We start from the raw sequence: 20846 nt of genomic DNA, 5'->3' as shown, positions 1-20846 counted from the left end.
GAGGCATTTATCGGCAAACGGCAGAGGGCGGCGCTGCCCCCTGGGGGCCGGCGGCGGCACCGCTCGGAGCCGGGAACAGCCCCCGCCCCGCCCCGCCCCGCCCCTCCCACAGCGCGTCCCGGCCGCGCGGTGCCGCTCCGCGGTGCGGCCGCTGCAGCCCCGGGGGTAAAGCCGCGGAGCTCGTTCCCGCGCCGCTGCGGCGGTGACGGGCGGCAGAGCCCGCAGCGCTCCCGGCTGCCGGTCGGGAGCCGCTCTGAGGGTTCCCGGCGTTGCGGGCGGGGCAGCGTCTGACGCCCCCCGCGCCTCCCCCTGCGACACCCGGCTGCAGCTCTTCTCTCGCTCTCCTCTCCCTCCCCGCCGCGCACCCGGGCTCGGGGGTGGCGGCGCAGCCCCTGGGCCCCGCCCCGCTCCCTGCTGTCCCGGACAGATCAGACCGACACCGGGAGCTCCGTGAATGTAAAGTGGCATTTTCTTTTTTAAAAACGCTGCTGTTTTATTCTTTATACAAACTAAAACACCAGAGGTCATTGAATCCTATAGTAAATACATAAATTAAAAAATAACCATTCATAAAACTTTACATACAATAAGGATTCTCTTCTACACGTTAATACATATAGTACAGATACATGTCCAGTGTTTATCAAAGGGTCATTCCGCCAAGTCATTTACAATTCTGTTCTGGAACAGACACCAAAAGAGTTGTGAACAAAAAGTACATAAAAAACCACCCGGGTGCTGATGGGAGGGAAAGGAAAAACGCTTTGAATCACCAGGAGCTGCGTGGCTGTTCCTGAGCCCTGCCCAAGGAGCAGGGGAGCCTGGTCTGCCCAGGAAGCTTCAGGGGGGCAAAGGGTGTTTCCTACCGAGATGAGGGCAGGAAGCGGGAAAATGAGGAACACCTACAAAAAAGTCTCCATAGTTGTCCCAGCACATCAGTAAGAGAGGATGGAGCTGGGAGCCAGGCTGGTCACAGTGCAAGAAGCCTCCTGTGACCCCCAGTGCCTAAATCCATCTCACCTAACTGGGCCCTCATCTGGAATGCTTAGTTGAAAGAAGAGTGTTCAAAATCTCCTGACTTGGTCAGCAGAGAAAAAGCAGCCACTCAGATTTTGGCCAACCTGACTTGCACTACATTACATGGCTCATCTGACAGCATGGATAGCCTGGAGTACTCATGCCACAGGCCAGGACGGATGGATGGGGAGGAGGAATCCAGGGCTCCATTTGCTGTCCTCAAAAGCTGCAATAAATTGGTTTTTATTTTGTTGGTTAGTTTGGGGAGGGTTGACTGCAGTGAGTGATTTCAGGGAGGATTCTCAGTACTTTGCCTCAGTGAATGTCAGGAACAGCAGAAAGCCCTGGATAAACAGCTTCAGGACAGACAAGGGGTGAGATCCCAGAAAAACAGATCCAAAACCTAGTTGCCCATGAGCTGTAAAACTAAACCACAAGGAGTGCACCGGCTGTAGCAGCTAAACGAGTCTAGATTCAGTTCCCCATACCTAGATTGGAAGTACACTTCCATAAGCTATAGCAACGATTTACTATATACAATAGGGAATAGATAAATGCATATGTATGTATATATATGTACATATACATATATATTGTATATAGATACATGTATATATACACACAAAAACATCAAACTCATTTTGATCTGGCTGATAGCAGAAGATTTGTATTACTTGTATCAGCAAGTGTGTTTTAGGCATGGCTTATGTTACGCTGCAAGCAGAGTAAAGCAGCTGCTCAGCTCTCTGGCGGGAATACTCAATCTTTTATGAGTTTGCAGACCAAGGTAAGCTGTGGACTGATACCACCCCCAGTCACCCGGAGCCCTTGGAATGCAGCACCTGCAGGCGTACATGTACGGAAGGGTAAAGGAGGGGAAATTAGGCAAAAAGAGATAAATGAAGACGTGCACAGCACGGTTCAGAGGGCCTAACTGATGAAGCCTACCGCAAGATCAGTCCGTGTGTTCTGAAACATGGGATTTCTACCTGCCATGACCCTTCCCTATGACTGCCTGTAACCAACTTTTATAATCCTCCTTTTTTTTTTTTTTAACCAAGCAGAGGTGGAAGCTTTTGCTCTGTCACAGAAAACAGGCGCTGCTCATTCTACAGGAAGAGCTCAATGGTTCAATTGCTGGCTCTAATGCTGGGGCAAAGAACGTCCAGCCTGTTTCACCTCGCAGGACACTGCAGCCAAGTGGAAGAATGGACTGCTACTGCAACAGGGGAAAATAACAGTGAGAGGTGCTAGAGGGAATAACCAGAGAAGAAACTCCCGTTTGTAGCTAATAAGATGTTGTGAAGTTGCTCAGTGATCTAAAGGTGTCACTGGTGTGGATGAGACTCCCAAAGGGGCTGACTCCAGAGCTTCAGGATGAACCGCTAGCAGCACTCTTGGAAAGCACATGTAGGTTTGGGACAACTTTAACCACAGATTCTTCTGGGGGCAAGAGTTTGAACAAAGAGCATGCAACATCCTATATTCATTTAACATATCTGCCTAAAAGCCTTGCTTAAAAAAGTGAACCAACAAACATACAGCTGGTGCAGAATTCAGTAACCCCCTTGGCTGAAACAGACTGTTTCAGGAAGATGTGGTCATTCTCTAATTTAAATTAATTTTAAGGAGCAGGAAAAATCACGTGCTAAATAGCTTCTAATGTTTGATGGAAGGCTCAACACAATCTCAGGGCATGCAAGAAATGAGGATGGTAGGAGTCTTTGTGGAGAAATGGAGCCCAGCATTGCAATTCAGTTGGGTGAATGGACATTAATGAATAAAAGCTATTCTGGCCAAAAAATATCTGCAAGGAGCAGGCACCCTCGATACTAGAGGAACTTCATCCCTGCTGTGGCTGACGAACTGCTTCTGACCTGCTGAGTTGCTGTGGCAAGTTACTTCACTGCTTTGTGCCTCAGTTGCTTCATCTGTAAAAATAAGCAAGCAAACAAAGGAGAGACTCTTTATAAAAGCACTTTTAAAGCTTCTGGTGTGTGCGTAAAGTGTTCGTACAAGTGAGGCCTGTTTTGAAGGTTTAAGTAATGCACAGGCTGTATTCTGGCCCTCAGTTTTCTATTTTGTAATACAGACATCCATTTCTCTCAGTGAAAATTAAGGCTCCATCGTGGAAGACAACTTAAAAAGGAGCCTTGCCACAGGAACCCAAAGTCTAAACAGGCACAACTCCATTTCCAGGACAATGGAAACAGTGGCATAGAGAAGTGCCCTGTTCAGCCCGGCTCGTTCAGCACAGTGGTGCTCACGAGGCGCAGGACCTCACCATGCCGGCTGCATGCGTGATGCCCCTGACTGCAGAGCATGGACCTGTGAGACCTCGGGGAGACACCAGGACTGGGCTCCAAGCTTTGTGGTTAGAGGGGGAAGTAATGCTTTGAAATGCAAACTAGTCATAGTGATTCTTAGCTGTGGAAAAATCTAAAAGACTAGCAATACTTCTGACTTCTAATAAGATGTGTTCACACAGCTTGTCCCCATTTTTGGTTTATGTGTCACTGATCAGGAAGCCAGCTAACAAAATCAGTTTGACAAGCTAAACCAAAACATTTGTTCCAAGCTGGGACAACACAGTTGGAAGCTGCTGCATTGTGGATTGTACCACATGGACAAGGGAGTTGGCTTTTCCCCCCCTCTGTCCTCCAACATTTCTTTTCTTCCTCAGAAGCTACTCTGTAGGTCCAATCCAGTGATCCTCAGTGTATTATTCAAATAGTAAAACCAAGTACAGTCATTATTATCTCAATGGCAGTCTCTAAATAGAGTATGAAAAATGTCTGACAACAGACAGGCTGTTCTTCGTGGAAGGGAGAGTGAAGGAAGATAAGGCTAGAACTCCATCAGAAATCCTCTTTATGCCAGACACCCTCTTCTTCCCTTCCTTTGCTGAGTAGGGTGGTGCTCTGTTATGGTCTCAAGCGTAAACTGTGGTGCCCTGTCCTGCCCATCCTGTATTGAATCACACTGCATTTTTCCTTTCTTCCCCCACATCGCAGCTGTCATTTGTTCCTGAGGTTAAAACCAAAGAGAGGAGGACTCCCTACAGTGAAAAGCCAGACAGTTCACACTGAGCGCTTTGTTGTCAGCATCTCTCCACGGCTCATGTTTCTTCTGCCCTGTCAACTTTTGATCTGTTCGTGGGATGATGGTGTCACATTTAAACAATTGCCCTGCACAGCAGGGATAGATTTTTCTGTTGTAACTTTGGTTCCATGCCCAAGACACACTGACTTGATCAGCTGAAAGTGGTTCCTTCCCTTTAAGTTCTTGCTAATTGATGTAGGTTCACAGTTTATTTTTCTTCCCCGTTTTCAATTTCAACATGTAGAATTTCATTAGATGCAGCATATATCATAGCTTTAGACAGGAACTGTCAAGTAACAAATCTTGAGAGATGGCTTTAAAATACAAGGTGGTTGCAGTCTTGGCTACAGGTTGTTCAATGTTATACTTTTTAAAATAGGTGTAAACAATGTTCTCTTCATCAGGGGGTGGAAGCATTTGCCTTTATAAGGACTGAGCTGTGGTTGGGCACTCTGAAAATAAAATAAAGAACATCTGTATCAGATAAGTGAGAAGTTCCTCCACCTCCCCATCCCTGACAAGATGCAGCTATCAGTTAAAGTTGAAAAGGTCTGTTCTTACAGTTATCAGTGTTAAACCGTTTCTGTTCATCCATATGAAAGGCATTTGTGAAAATTCTGGGTATTTTGCCAAGCCTGTCCATTTAACCCCGCAAGGTTACAGCCCTCTCCATCCATAAAAGCCCCTATGGGCATCTTCAGATGAATATTTATGCACCAGTTTCAATAACTCTTGAACCAAAGCTGCCTAAAATTCACCAGTGAAAGGAGACATGAGAGTGGGTGATATGCTTGTGGTGTCAGGGCAACCCCAGAACCTTGGTTAATGCAGCAGTGTCCTGGGTTCAGCTACAGCAGTCATGTTTCTCCTTCTTAGTAGCTGGTGCAGTGCTGTGTTTTTTAACTTTCAGCCTGGGAACAACGCTGATAACACCGATGTTTTTAGTTGTTGCTAAGTAACGTTTACTCCGACCAAGGACTTTCTCAGTCTCATGCTTTGCCAGGGAGGAGGGGAAGCCGGGAGGAAGCAGAGACAGGACACCTGACCCAAACTAGCCAAAGGGGTATTCCATACCACAGCACGTCATGCCCAGTATATAAACCGGAGGGAGTTACCCGGAAGGCCCAGATCACTGCTCGGGTCGGGCTGGGTATCGGTTGGCGGGTGGTGAGCCACTGTATCCTCTCCCCTCGTTATTTCAGTAATCATTATTATCATTGGTGATAGCAGTAGTGGTTTTGTATTATACCTTAATTACGGGACTGCTCTTATCTCAACCTGTGGGAGTTACATTCTTCCGATTCTCCTCCCCATCCCTTCGGGAGCAGGGGGAGGAAGAAGGGGGGAAGTGAGCGAGTGGCTGCGTGGTTCTGGGTTACTGGCTGGGCTCAAACCACGACAAGCAGTGAAGCAATCCCAGACTGCTTCTGCTCCAAGGAAGCCTTCCCTACTTATGAAAAAGAATTATGATTCTCAGGTTTGAAACCAGGGAAAAAAGGCCATATTTTTTCCACGTTCTCTCAGCATTCAAGCCTACGTGGTAAAAATCACAGAGTGAATTCAAATTCACATGAATGAGAGGCAAATACTCACTAGAAAAACTTTATGTACAGAAAATTCTGAACCTCTCATTGCCCCAGTTTTTCTCATTTGCTTCAAAAGGATTTTATCATAGCTGTGATAGAAACTGAAAAAAGGACAACAGTATATGCAATTGCAAACACTCGTGCAGACAGGTTCTTGCAAATGTCACTATGAGTTCCTGTGGGTTTTCAAGATGCACCTTCAATCCAAGTTTGTTTGGTTTTAATCATAGAACTATAGAATGGATTGGGTTGGAAGGGACCTTAAAGTTCATCCAGTTCCAACCCCCTGCCACGGGCAGGGACACCTTCCACTAGAGCAGGTTGCTCCAAGCCTCATCCAGCCTGGCCTTGAACACTGCCAGGGATGGGGCAGCCTTTTTTCTTTGTTTTTCTGACTCTCCCTTTAGGCTGACAGCTTGTTCTGGACTTGTGATTCTGTGTTACAGCAAAAGACACAGTCAGATAAATTTACTTGTTACTGTGGGTACTGTGAAAATTTTGGCTTCTTAAAACTAGCCTATACTGTTTCAGACTTTCTGATCTTTTTCGCCACAGTGAATAAGCAAGAAACTGTAAAATCAAATTTTCACCAGTCATGGCCACTCAGAGCATCTCACAGAGGCTGTGCTGTGTCATGGTTCCCAGAAACCCTGCGGCAGGAACATTAGTAAGTATGCAGTCATAACTTAATCCGTTTAATGTCCACTGGATCAAGGCAGTATGTTTTAAATAGCAGCAGCTACATAATGGTATTGGCCATTGTTTACAAGCGTGTTGGATGGTATAGGTCTGACTGCAACTCTCTGTGGCAACTCAGCAGTGTGACAACCCTCCATTGTGAACTATCACAAATTGACAACAACCTGCTGAATTTTCTGACTCCAGACATACACAAAGGCACACAGGGATGTGATCCTCAGCTCTATGCAAGAAGCACCAGCTTGGAGGAAATAAAGAAAATAGTCTTACCTTTCCAAGAGGCACATTGACATCAAGGCCAAAGAATAAAGGCAAGAGAGAAGAACAAGAATAGAAATAGAAACTGCAGAAGAAAAAGAAGATTGTGTAAAACCTAAAGGTCATGGCATTGTAAGCGTCAGAATTATTTTTGCTTTCTGTAGGACAACTAGAGTGACTATGCATTCCGAAAACACTGTATTTCCCTAGTTACTTCTGTAGGTACCATACCACCTCCCAGGTTTAGAAAACTGATCCCATTAATTTTGGTGATCAATTACAACTGGCACCATATTGAAAGCCTGAGGTAGAACTGTTGCTATGAACCATGGGTTGACTTAAGTCAACAAAGCTAGATATCAGAAATAGCATGGGTAGTATTTTTAAGTGCATTAAAAAACTGCCATCAATCCATGCTGGAAATAGCCTGGGAATATCTATATGCATATATATACACATATATATACATACACACACATATCAAACCCTAACCATTAAATGTTTAATAATAAATTTTTGGATGTCTCATTTTAATAGTGAATGTGTTGTCTTCAGAGATGTGAATTTTTGTGAGTTGAAAATTGACACTAAAAAGTCTCCTATTCAAGGTCTCCATTTGACCATGGCATAAGTTCTGCTTTGCTTTTTTATTTTCATCACACATTATCATCTGTTATTTTTCCAAGTTACACATGTTAGAAAGACAGACACTGAGTCCTTATATCACAAAAATATTAGTAGAAAAGCAGAAAGAATTATGTGTATCAAGTTTTACACTATGCCCACTTGTTTCACTTTAGGAACATACATATAAACTGAAAGGGCTCGTTAGCACTGCTGCCATTATACAAATAGAGCCATTATTTCATATTCTATTTCACACATGGATGTTGATATTTACTAATAAAAGTATATCATCAAGGCCACCACCAGAGGTGCATCTTACACCAGTCTGGCATTTCTAGAACAGACATTCTTCGTAGCAGCACACTGTGCTATGATCTTTTTTCAGCAACCCTATCTAATCTAGCTACAAGTAGAAAAATGTGTCAATGTGACAGAGTTGGCCTTATTCACTAAAAAAAAAAAAAAATGTAGTGCTTGTTTTGACAGAGAGAATGTGTGTGTATATATATATTACATATAAAGAATGTGCATATATAGTTCTTTGGCAGTTCAGTTTAAGGACAAGATTCTAGTGCTGTATTTATGTCACATAGTAATTACAAGCTTCAGTAGAAAGGACAGCATCAGAACCTGAGTTCTCTAGTCCTGCCAGGTAAGAACCATTTTCACTTGGTTTCATTCAGTCCTTCCTGCTTGCTAGCCTCACCTTGCCTTTAATGGAAGCATTGCCTGTCTACCAACACAGCATTTAACGGTCAAGTAATGGCTTCCTCATTTGGTACATTTATCATTCACCGTAATTAAAAGTGTTTGGCATATATTTCCTAAAATGAAATGTTGCAGAGGGGACTCTAAGATTAAAGTCTGTATATACAAACTGAAAAGCAAGCATAGTAGAACAGCACCAACAGATCCAGCCGATTCAGCTAAACAGAAAGCTTGTGTAATTCACAAGAACTAGGTCATCATGTTCAAAAAAGTTGCTCAGCGTGCTTCGGAAGTGTAACAGAACCAACCTTTTCCTCCAGATCCTTAATTTGTCTCTTCTGGATGTCAGTTTTATCTTCTAAATCTCGTATCCTCTAGAAATCAGAAAAGAAAGTATCTAGACTGAATTCTCAGTAAATCCACTCCACTGAAGAAATAACTTAATGTTTTGAGTGCCAAGAGCCTGGAAATTAACAAATCCATTTCTTTGGCAGGGATAATCTTGTGTAGTACCATGACCCCATCCACCAACCCTGCCCAACCATGACTTTACCATCTGTACAACTGCTCAAAACCTGCTACTGCATATATGTGACTGTACCCTCAAATGCTGGAAATTAATATCAACTAAAAAAAGCTAGATGCCAGGCTCCCTCATGACCTGGAGCTTGCCTAAATTTGACCTCAGCTTATGTTCTTACACAGCAAATCTGAGTAGATACACATGTACATGGTTCCTTTTTCTTACCTGATGAGCCTGCTGGAGCAGCTCCATCCTCTCCTGAAGAATCTGGCAATCATATTCTCTGCTTTTCCTCAGCATCTGACGTCTTAGCTTTTCTACTGCTGTCCTCAGCTCTTCCTGCTGTTTTTCAGTCAGTAGTTCCCCAAACTTTATCACTGTTTCTTGCTGCAAAGCATTGTACAAGGTGGCTTCAAGCTCCTGGATCCTCTGGTTGATGCAATACCAAAAGCCAATTAGAGATGAAGCATTGTTTAAAACACAGTGGGAATTGGGGGCTCGGTGGCAGATTCAGGCACCTGCATGAGAGGTGGGGTCTGTGCTCAAGTGTGCAAAAATGTGGAAAACAGAACTCAAAATGGTTCAGCATTTTGACAACAGGATAAGAACTTTTAGTTTTAAAGTATTTTAATATAATTTTCACTGAAATCCCTACCTTTTACCTTTTTTTTTTTTTTTTTAAGCAGTTACAGAGACATTAGGAGTCGGATAGATTTTTCGTACCTATAAGTGTAAGGATGACTATATCACCAATTCTAGAATTTTGACCCATTGTGCTAAAAAAGAAGAGGGAAGACTGAAGGTCACTCTCAGACTACTTTGCTCTTACTGCTGCTAATCAACGAGCATTCCCGTTCCAGATCCGAGTTCCAGTTGGTTGCACTGACTCCAGCTGGATAAGCTGACATTAATGAGCAATATTTGCCTTTAACTGACAAAAAAGTTTCAGACTACAGGAGATCTGCCTTTCTGTGAAATGAAAAAGGCAGGTGTCATGGTGACTATGCAGATTGCATGGCAGAGCATTAGAAGAATGGAAAAAATAAATAAAATAAAAAAAACCCCACACCCTAGGAAAAAAGCAAAAAACTCTCTTCCTGATCCAGCAGGAGTCTGTGTCCTGTCACAGTGCTGGCCAATATGTGCTGTAGAATTTCCTTTGTACATACCATGTATGCTTGGTCAAGAGCCTGCTTCCTGTAGTCCAATTCTTCCTCCAAATAACCTTTTATTTTGCAAAATTGCTCCTGCAATGAAGGATCATGTAGCCAGAAAAATTAATGAGTTACTCCAAATATTTTGAGAATTTTTATACAATCAACTACAATTATCTGACTCAGGCAGGACTAGGAGACTGGTCGTCAAATGACACTCTGCAGAGTTATTAATATCCGAGCTAGAAAAGAAGGAAGGGAAAATAGCTGTGGGTTGCTTTTGTATGATAATACATCTGATCTAGATGGAACATCATCTCTTTGTTGACTTCAGTGATATTGCTTTGCATTTCAGTAATGTAATTTAGGGGGTTCTGTATGATTTTTCTAAAGATACGTCCTCTGGCATCACAGACAACTCCTTTTGTGCTTTCTCTTATTCTAGAAGTGTGAAAGTGTAATAAACTAAACAGGCATATTCATGTTCACATTATCTGGGGGAAGCTGCTCTGCTTTAACTTCTCAGCCTACCTTAAGCTGAATTGACTCAAATACAGACAAACCATAGGAACAGAATGTAAACCACTACAGCTATCCAACAGTTATGTTTGTTCATCTTGTATGTTAACTAGAATAAGAACAGAGTAAGGTACTAACTTTACTGGTGCTATAGCAACTTCAGTTCAGCTGTGGATGTTCTACCTTTAGGATGGTATAGGCTTAAAACGTAATGAAAGAAAACAGTGTAATAATTCATTAGTTTCCCACATACTGGTGTATAATAAAACGTGATACAGCAGCTGATGTTTAGATTGTGAATCTTATGAGACAAAGAGTGCAGTCATTTTCACCTCTGAAAATCACTGACCAACTTTCCAGCCCTCTGTACTTTAAAAACAGTCATCCTCATGGAAATAGAAAGTTTTCAAACCTTCACTATTTCTGTTTCTGTTATTCTGCTGTTGCATGTGAACCAGACCAGTAACAACTTCATGGATTCATCAGAGGAAGCCTGCATACCTAATTTGCCAAAAGACCTTTTTATTAGTCATCTTTTGGCATACCAAGCGAATGTGACACACTCAGTGCCTTGCCCCTAAAATGTGTATTAAGGAAAGTTTGCTTACCATATCACTTTCCAGTTCCATCATCTTCTGATGCAGAGCAGCTTCAGCTCCCTCAATCTGCTGGATCCACTGAAGGGAAGACAATGAGAGCTGTAACCTGCTGTGTTTTCTAGGCACATGGGCAGCAGCAAGTCGGACATCTACAGCATCTTGTTAGTCTATTCTTAATAACCTGTTGCTAGTTCTGGGCCCATCTTGAGGCTGTTCTTATGTGACAGGGGCAGCCACAGTGTCTGCAGGTAGCCCTTGACAGAGAAGCAGCAACAGGATCACCATCACCAGATTGCTGGAAGCTGGAAAAGCACACTTCCTTGGATGGACAAGGAACCCATTTCATCCCATGGATAAAGGCCCACAATAGGGCTCTAGCATCTTAAAGAATTATAGAATGGTTAGGGTAGAAAGGACCTTAAGATCATCCAGTTCCAACCCCCCCGCCATGGGCAGGGATGCCTCACACTAGACCATGTCGCCCAAGGCTCGGTCCAGCCTGGCCTTGAACACTGCCAGGGATGGAGCATTTACCACTTCTCTGGGCAACCTATTCCAGTGCCTCTTTTAAACTATCTTAAAAATAGCTTAGGTGGGTAGATGGCAATTCTCTTTACAGAGAAGGAATTGTTGACTAGAATCCTTGGAAGCTGTCATGTTGACAAAATTGTGTGCTGCATTTGTGCTACAGAAATCAATTTTAACTAATCCTAACTTTCTTTTTCATTTCCAAAACAAGGAACTTAGACACATACTTGCAGCAGAAATCTTGTATACGGATCCCTTCAGAAGCTTTGGAAATGTCAGGACTAGAGATCCCATGCTATAACTAATTACAGCTTCAATGTCTGATGGTTTCTCATTCAGTTTACATTTGTGAGTTTCATTAGACATTCTTTTTGTATTTGCAGTTGTTTTGACTTTACAGCTTGGGCCAGCTGAGTTTGGTGGTTTTGCTGCTTCAGCAGGTGTTTGGGACTGTGCGGGCACAGTTCACTTCATCTGGGGAATCACTTCCTACACTAGAAAGTTTGACAATTTTGACAACAACAGAGCAGAAAATTTCCAGTGTTATATGAGGCCTTAGATGACAACTGAGAAAAGCAAGCACACAATTTACCTTTTCTGCCAAGGACAACACAGTGGAAGCCTGAATTATGGCCACTTGCTCTTCATTTCTCAAATTCTGAGAAGGGAAAGAGAGGGTTTAAGAAAATTGGCAGCAGTTTCCTTTATGAATAAAGATAATCCAGGTGATACATTAGGTCTACAGTTTTCAGGAGATCCCTCTAGTACTGGGTATCCCATCAAAACAGTCAAGAGTCTGTTAACATATTAAAAAGAACACTGCTTTTGCCTTTCTGCATGATATGGACTAACTATATGTTTTTGTTGCATTGCATCTTAAGAGAAATGTAAACTAAAATTAGACCCATTTGTCTTTCTTCCTGCTAGTTTTACAAAGCTGAATTTCCATTAAAGCTTTTGGAAAAATAATGCTGCTTTACACCAGCACATGAAAGACAATCATGATCCTTTGTTTTTATTTCTTATTCGCTTTCTTAAAACATACCTAAGGTTGGCCAGAGATACAGGACAATCTCTTTTACACAGATGACTAAAGCAGACAGCAATGCCCACTTAGAAAGCCATAAGGGATTTGATAACTCTTGCCTATTTATGAAACTGTATGCAGAGGAATCCTAGTCCTGATGAATAGTGGTTGGCTCAAACTGCCAAATGAATTCATGTGCTTTCCTGAATGACTGGAATGCAGTCAGGCCCAGTTCCAAGTATCAGTAGCCTTTGGACAGTCTCCCAGTCTGCTAAACCAGATGTTAAAGCTGCTACTTTGTTACTAGGTCTCTGACTATTGAAATCTCACAAATCCATAACTTATGGAAATAATCACTCCTTAAATTAATTGTTCTGATGCTGCCTAATTTAACAAGTATCTTAGAAAATAGTCACGTTAATTATAGATCTCAATTACTCTCCTGTACAAAATGCAGCTTGTAAAGGGAAAGTACCTCTGATTTTAGCTTACCCCATTATCACCTAGGATGTCTAACTGCTTTATGAGGTCTGGGATGCTGACATCCTGCAAAAAGAGAATAAGGTAAAAGCACAGAATGCACATTCTATCACAGCTGCGATATTCGTCCCTCCTACAATCCATGTTTAAATCAACCATTTTGTCTTATCCCATGGAAATGCATCACACACTGATTTCAGTTACCTCTGAGCCAGGTTTTGTCATTATGGTGAAAATTATGAGTCCAATTCAATTGTGTCAGTCATCACACACTCATTTTAGACTGAGTTTAAATGTTTAAAATTTAGTGGAGTTATTGGCAGACATCAATGTAATGGGTTATATGGGCAGCATCCACCACTCCTGTAATTAGAAGTGTTGCCTTATAAAACTGACCTACCTTGACCCCTTCCTTCATGCAGTAGATCTGTAGAGCACTCACACCATCTGAAAATGGGTGAATCTGGAGATTAAATGGTGGGGACCGTCTCTCTCTTTCCTGAAAATAAATTGAAAAAATGACAGAGAACATATTAGATGAAGGAGATGGACACAGAACTCATTAAATGCCATAGCTACTGTTTATATCATGCTTCGCAAAGCCAAGCTCTTCATTTTACAAGTCAAAGATAGAAACATTTAGACCTAGTCTGAAAAACAGTGTGCCAAGTGGGATGGGATCCTAAACCCAGGATAATTCTCTTACAGGAGATTACTGATTTGATGAATTATGTCAATTAGCAAATTGACTGGGGAAAGGCTGTCACCTGCTAAGACTCAAGTGATTCGCCTATTGAGGTACTGAACAAGTATATACTGTTGTAAATACTGCCTTTAGAAACAGGTATTTAAGACCACTAGGATACTCCAATTACACATTTGCTCGTTCTGGTATGCTGTGTGTTCTAGTATCTGGGGAAAGTAGTAAGTTCAAAAAAGTTGATCAAATTACCTATTTATACACCCTCATTGCATAAAATCTACAAATATTTGTCTGGTTTTAAAGGACCAAAGGCAAAAATAAAATTGGAAGATGTTATTTCTCATCCCTTTCAAGTATTCAGGCAAGCACAGCAGTGAAAATCAAATTTCACTTTCAAATAGATTCTTGGTTTATGTAATTCACTTGATCAGTCCAGTTCCATGTCATATGGAAACACAGCTGTCAGGTAAAACTGGGAAAGATCTATAAATAAGGGACAAATCCGACCAAGCACTGAATCACGAGAGCCAGGAAAGGCCCTGTGTTACCTTCAAGCTCTGAATGGCAAGTATGTAAGGCTTTGGACAGCAACTGAAGAGAACAACTAAGAAATAAACCAGCTCATACTGGAGAAAAAGCAGGTGGAAGTTTTTGTCTGTTAGCGCTCCTAACAAGAATCTGTAACCAGGGGCAGACGAGGAAGAGGGAAATCAAGGTCCAACACAGTCGTCTGGCCGCCTGCAGAGGCTTCTGTAGCTGCTCCATCAATCTCCAGTGTCGCCTGAGGGACCTTTCTTACCTAATGCAGGTGATGAGGAGAGTTGCTCAATAGGGAACGTGTCCAGAGCCTGCAAAAGTGACAGGGCTTGCAAGTGGGCAGACAGGCTGCTGCTGTTCCATTGTGCTAGGGCCTACAGCCTCTAGACACAAATTAGGAGAGCTCTAGGCCAAGCATTATGTGCCCATAGGCAAGCACTGCTGGCTTTTCACACATGCCAGCATCGGCAAGAATGACGATAAAGGCTACAGGAGCAAGACCACATTCACCTGTATAAAATGTCTCTTATCCCTGCCACAGTGGCAGGAAACTGAAGTACAGAGAGATCAGATCTAAACGTGCCTCAGGAGTCAGTAGCACAGAGGCCATTGCAAATCCTTGTCCAGGGAGGCTGTGTCCCTTGGGCACCTTGGCTCTGCACCCCAGCTGCCCCCAGGTGCTCACAGCAGGGTGGCAGCTCCAGCACCACCAGCAGCACCAGGGATCCACAGATCCCCCCCGCAGAGCTGGAGGAGTTCTTTGCAGGCTGCCGCAGGCCTGGCTTCAGCTCCCTTCGCCACGGCATCTGACATGCACGCTGCTCCTCTGCAATGAAGAGCGCTCTAGCCACCAGGTACACATCGGTTTGGGTAGGACAGCCCCTGTCTCCTCTCACAGTGAAGTTCCCACAGTGAAAAGACTTCAAAATTCTCTGGGTCAGAGGGGACAAGGTACAACCCTTTTACCCCCATAAAACAACAGCCCTGGGTCTGACACTTTCTCTTACAACTGCTTATGCAATTTCATTGATCATTGCTGAATTAAACTTCGAACAGTTCCACTCCTTCAAGCAAAGGCTAGAGAGGTGCACTTCTCACAGCAGCACTCTCAATGAAACTTGAACTCATCTCATCACCCTTGCTGAAAGAAGGGAAAAGAACAAAGCCAGTATAATTTACAGATCAGCAGTAAGATTTTCATAGGGGGAAGTAGGGACCCTGAAGAAGGAATTGTACCTGCATCTCTGACTTCTCAGAGGAACACTCTTCAGCTATTAGAGATAAAAGTACACCCAACATTTCTTTCTCCTCCAAGACCTGCTCAGGTTCATGAAAACAAAAACAAAACAAAAAAGAACCCCAAAACCAACCAACGAACCGACCAGCCAACAATTGCACACAAAACCCTGGTAACCTACTCTCAGGAAAGATCTTAGCTGTGAACCAGGATACAGCCCTGAGCAAGGCACGTGAGGATGGGGTTTAAGACTTGCTTACTTAGTTAATTCAAATGTAATTAATTCCTGTTGATTTCAGTAGACTCCAGGCCAGCAATAAGAACAAAGAGACTGCTCCAAAGTACTAGAAAAACCATATCCGCAGGTGTGATAACTAAGAGCCACACTGACATTAATCAGCTAAGCTTATCTACATACACTGGGCACCTCACTCACAGAGATTTCCAGGATATTAGAGCTGACATACTTCAGCTCACAATTAAAAACGCTGGGCCTGATTTGTTACTCTGTTGTATCCCCACAACGCTTGTGTAAACACTTGATTAAAGTTGGTGTCCAGTGCAAGTGCAATAATTTAATTTGCTACCAGCTCTACTGTAATGAGCTCATCCATCACCTCTAGCTCAAGGTTGCGGAACTCCAGCAGCTCATTCTGGTCTCGGGCATCCTGCAGCTCCTGTTGCAGACGGTTGTTTTCTCCTTCCAGTTTCTCTATCTAATAGAAACATGTAAGTTCAGGATCTGTGTGACTGTTACAAGAAACATTGAACATTTGGTGAGTGGTAGTTGAGGTAGCATAGGCAGTGCAAAACCCAAACTCTAGAGATGATTCACTACTTGCTGTTTTACTTCAGCAAATCTTTAGTTTACAGGTGAACTTCTGCTCATCAACTTCCTAAACATCATAAAATGCTTAGGCTGGAGATTTTCCTAAAAGGATCTAATCCTAGTGAAGATCAGCAGAGAAGTTAACTCTACAGAGGTGTCAGGTTAGCTATCAGATTAATCTGCATCAGCTGTTAAACACATTGATCTCATGGTAAAACACTAGAATAGATTGTCTGGGGAGGGATGTGGAGACATTATTATTGAGGGACTCTGGGAAGAGGCTGGATAAACATCTACCAGAAATGACACAGAAACAGTTACACCTGCCTTGGAGAACTTGGGCTGGATCAGATATTCCCGGTGTGTAGCACCTGAAGCACAGATGGCATGCAGGGAGAGCTGTCTCTGTGGAGGCAGCTACCTGAGCAGCCATCCCTCCCCATGCAAGTGCTCGTGTGAACTGCACAGCAAGCATCTCCACACAAGGAGTTCTGTTAGCAGATAGACTTAAATACCACCTATTCGCCAGTCGTCTATAGCTTGCTTCTTGTGGACAACTCCACCACTAGCTCCTCAGCCTGCTCTCTTTTGCAAGTCTCCAACTAGTGCCAGGACATGTATTTTGCAATCAGGTTGTCTGAGTAGGGCCCTAGACAAAAGCTAAGGAGCATGGTAAGACCAAGGTCAAATGTGCCCCCATGGGTCAGTTTGTCTGGATGGGGAAGAATGGCACAGGGCTGGAAGATTGCTAGGTGTGTTTATGGAAGAGGAGGAACACAGGCAAAGAAATCTCATCTGGGGAGGTGAAAGACAGCAGGAGACCTTGTGCTGGGAGTTATGGCCTCTTGCTGATGGCAGTCATATGTATTGCCACTGCTGTTACTCTTGGTGATATGCAAGCAATGTTGAGGTCCTTCATATCCATATATTCCATGATTAAAAATATATACATACAAATACACACACAAACAAGCGATATTCCTAAATGCACCAAGGGACTGAGCCATACAAGTTCCATTAGACTTAGGATGACTTTAAGCCCTTAAAAATATAGAGGACGCACAAGGACTAGGACTATAAAAGGGTCCTGGTGTTAGAGGGTGACTGCATTTCTACTGCTGTTTCACACCAGAAGCTAAGCTCAAAACATCCTGCCAGGGCAGCAGCAGACTCTTCAGTGCAATGCTACTGGAACGCAAAGGTCTGCGCCTCAGATCCAAAACAATGAATAGAGCTTCCACCCCTCAGGCTGATGCTTACCAGCAGAGTTGGTGCATCAGCAACTGCCAGCCATGAGAGAGTGCCTAAGCAAAGCTGAAGAGGGCTCGTCTTTCTGTATGTCATCCTGTCCATATTAATCTATGCTGTTCTATCCTTACACTACACATATAAGCACCACACTGCATGTCCAAAAAGTGTATTGCAGGATCCAGATTACCTTTCAGAGTGAACACACAAAACTTGGGAACATACCTTGTCTAAAAGCTCTTGGTTTCTTTTAATGAAAAGCTGTTTGTCCTCCACCCAGTGCGAGTCCTGTTGGATGAAGCAGTACTATTACAGAATAATCGAACTCCATGAGGCTGGGCATGTTTACTGAAAACTGGAGCCACAATATTCAGGCTTTAAAATCCTAGAGGAACAAACTGCCATTTACAGAACAAAAACATATTGATCTACCAAGCTGTAGTAAGGCTTTTGAACTCACTAGATCTGCCTGTTTACTGAACAGCAATGTTACATCTCATGGAAATCTACTGAAATTGTGCCAGGTGTTTTGTAAGCAGAGCAGGTAAGATCCAAAGTAGGAAAAGAAAATACACAAGAAGTGCTTACCTGTCCTTTCTGTGCTAAAGTTTTCTCCAGATCTTCTATTTTAGCTTTATACCTCTGGACTTCAGCTTGGAGCTGCTCCTGAGCCTGTTGAAGTCAGGCACAGCATTAAATAATACAAAACCGGCAAGACTGGTATTAAAAGGAAACCAAACACAGCAGAGTCTGCGTTCATGCTGTTGCTTCCACTGACTAACTGTTACAAAGATTCTGGCTCAGCAGTGTTTTGTGCCACCCCTCAGCCTGGGGTATAGATGACACAAGGAAACAGTGGCAGATCAGCTCTTCTCCCCACCCAAGCCTGTTACTACTGTGGATTGCATAAGAGTAGTGAAACACAAGCTCAGGTATTTGGGGTGACAGGCTTTGCCCAAAGACCCTTGTAAGGGGCAGTCTCTGAATTGAGGAAAAGTGCTTAGTAGGGCAGGAGTGGGACAAAGGTAATGGAAAGAAGCAATTTTAACTGCGTGGGAGGGCTTCAAGAGCCAACTCATCAGTGCAGAACAGCCTGATGCCATCTCACAGCTGACACTGCTTTTATCAGGATTTTGGGCTGGAGACCGTCTGAGGTCTGAATGATTCTACGATTTTATTAGAGGGACAACATTTTTAGACTTGGAAGATTTACAGTAATCTGCATCACAGTCAAATTTGAATGTGATTTGCATTTCTTTGTTAGAAACATTCAGGTGACTATTTGAAAGCTCACACGCCTCAATTTACCTGTAAAACCCGACCCCTTCACACCACGGCAAAAGATGAGAAAACCCTTGTGAGCCAGTGCCAAACTGCAGAATTGCCTGTTTTGGCATGCCTGCCTAACTGCAGTTTTCAGGTTCAGGTGGAGAACACTCCCTTGTAAACTGAGTCATTGTGTCCGCTCTTAACAGTTGCTCTCTTTAAATGTACTCAGTAAATGAGTGAAATGGGCAACTCTCAGTTGCATGGAAGTCGTATGTACGTCCTGATAGGAATTAAATGCTTTTACCCTCAGATACTGACCTTGGCTTCTCTTTCAGCATCTATGATGCCTCCCGTCTGCTCCTGCAGTAGTGCGTACGCTCTCTGCAGGGCCTGGTATTCCTTTGTCAGCTGTCGAAACCGCAGCTCTGATTCTTCCGCTGCTAAACCCTGAAGGATAAGAAAGGACACATTTAAGCACCAGACAGTAGAGCACTGCTAAAGCAAAGAATGCAAGTGTGATTTGTTAAGCACAATAGTTGGTTTACAGGTCTTGATTCAAATAGCTTTTTTTGGTGAGTTTACTGTAACATGAAGTAATAATGTGGAATTTACACAGAATTTATGTATCTTTAAGCTAAAAAAAATGCGATAGGTTTATTTGCTTGAAGGGAGAGAGGGAAAAAAAATCATGTCAGATTGCAATGAAGTCATACTGTAGATTCTATGGACTAGATTTTGAAAGAACCTCTCAGCATCTTAGTGTATCAGTAAACAAAATTGAGGCCAAACTTAATGAAGAACTTAGCACTCAGTACGCACTATAAAAACCTAAGTGTTTTGAGAGCCCAGCCACTTGTTTTGGAAGTCAAAGTCTCCTGAAAACCTGTCCTTGCCTATGGAAAGAGACAGCTCTTACCTCATCTAGATCATCATCTGGGGTTGCTGGTGTTCTGTCTGTTCTATATGAGGCCACAGAGGATGTTTCAGAGTCCATGGAATCATCATCATATCCAAAAACTGTATCCACCACATGTCTCTAAAGGAGGAAAAACATGATTTCTGAATCTCCTTGGAAACAGGTAGCATGAGTTTCTGATGGGGTGAAAAGGTCAGTCCAAAATCACATTGCTGGTTACTTAAAGGCAAGACATAAAAAAGAGCGATGGGCTACCTCTGCAACTACCATCTCCAAACCAACCCAAAAAGAACCATATGGAAGATTAGGTCTTGCACTGGTGGGGAATGAGTTTGCTCATTAATTTTTTCTGAGCTGAGGATCTGGCGCAGTCTAAAACTTAGAAAACATAATGGGAGCAGCACCATGCTAAAGGAAAAGTCTCTGCCCTTGCAGGAAGGCATGAGAATTGTTTGTTAACACGAAAGCTGCTCAGAAGACATCTATCAACATGCAGACTGGTGGGCAAAGACAACACCACAACTGCATGGAAACGTATGCAGAATAGGGAACCCTCCTTACTCTCTCAGACTGCTGATATTTTTAATATCTCAGAGCTTTTCTCACTGATACTGCTGTTGGAATGAGTGAAAGCTATGGCAATACAAACTAGCATGAAGTAACTTTTATCTCACACATCCTTCCAGTACGACAGTAACTCATATGTTGTTAGATACTGCTCATACTACACACTTTGGTTAAATGTCTGACACCTCACTATCTTCTACCTCAGTAACTGAATTAAATCAAATGAAAACTGTATGTCCTATGAAGGTATACATGCTTGGCCCTGCTGGCTTAGCTTCAGGGTACAAATTTCAGCATTTAAATACTTGGTTTATGAATAATTCTGCAGACAAACTGATCAATGGGCACTTAAGATGCGCTTCTGCTTTGCAGAATTTTTCACTTTTGCTTACAGGTTGCAGTTTCTAAACCTTGAATTTTAATCACACAAAAAACATGTACCGAAGATGCCAATAACCTTTTGCATATATTATTTTTGTTGTTCATTATTTTTCCAAGTAGAAGACAATAGCTATATTCTCCCATGTTATAATCTCTGGCTTTGAAATAAAGTTGACTGATTAAAATATTTTTTAGTCCTTGTCTGCCAGCTATGTCTGCTGTGTCTTGCTTCAAAACCCACAGAGAAACAATGTGATGACACTGAAATTCTCTTGTGTATAGGATAGTGTTGCACTACTTTCACAGAACATGGCTGACATACTAAGGGATGT

The 20846-nt window shown here is 42.9% G+C and overlaps 1 protein-coding gene across 8 annotated transcripts in view; it reads right to left on the bottom strand.

The window, feature by feature from the left end:
* Positions 1-447: 447 nt before the first annotated feature.
* The window catches only part of JAKMIP2 (janus kinase and microtubule interacting protein 2), a 50549-nt gene continuing 30150 nt past the window's right edge, over positions 448-20846 (bottom strand). For 4 of the 8 annotated variants that reach the window (XM_030503743.1, XM_030503742.1, XM_030503747.1 and 1 more), the window contains 13 exons: positions 19567-19686; positions 18969-19097; positions 17970-18053; positions 17607-17669; positions 15922-16020; positions 13228-13326; positions 12840-12893; positions 11913-11978; positions 10802-10870; positions 9690-9767; positions 8746-8949; positions 8306-8371; positions 448-4571 (listed from right to left, as the gene is read on the bottom strand). In XM_030503743.1, coding sequence (XP_030359603.1) covers positions 4464-4571; positions 8306-8371; positions 8746-8949; positions 9690-9767; positions 10802-10870; positions 11913-11978; positions 12840-12893; positions 13228-13326; positions 15922-16020; positions 17607-17669; positions 17970-18053; positions 18969-19097; positions 19567-19686 — 1239 coding nt within the window. In that variant the 3' untranslated portion in view covers positions 448-4463. Of the gene's footprint in view, positions 4572-6674; positions 6748-8305; positions 8372-8745; positions 8950-9183; positions 9768-10801; positions 10871-10950; positions 11088-11912; positions 11979-12839; positions 12894-13227; positions 13327-15921; positions 16021-17606; positions 17670-17969; positions 18054-18968; positions 19098-19566; positions 19687-20846 lie in introns of those variants that run through there. The other 4 variants (XM_030503745.1, XM_030503744.1, XM_030503749.1 and 1 more) reach the window with 4 other exon arrangements.

This window comes from Strigops habroptila, chromosome 12 (genome assembly GCF_004027225.2).
Source record: "Strigops habroptila isolate Jane chromosome 12, bStrHab1.2.pri, whole genome shotgun sequence".
Lineage (NCBI taxonomy): Eukaryota > Metazoa > Chordata > Aves > Psittaciformes > Psittacidae > Strigops > Strigops habroptila.
Note: the sequence above shows the minus strand (reverse complement) of the source record. Positions and strands in the feature narration are given on the sequence as shown.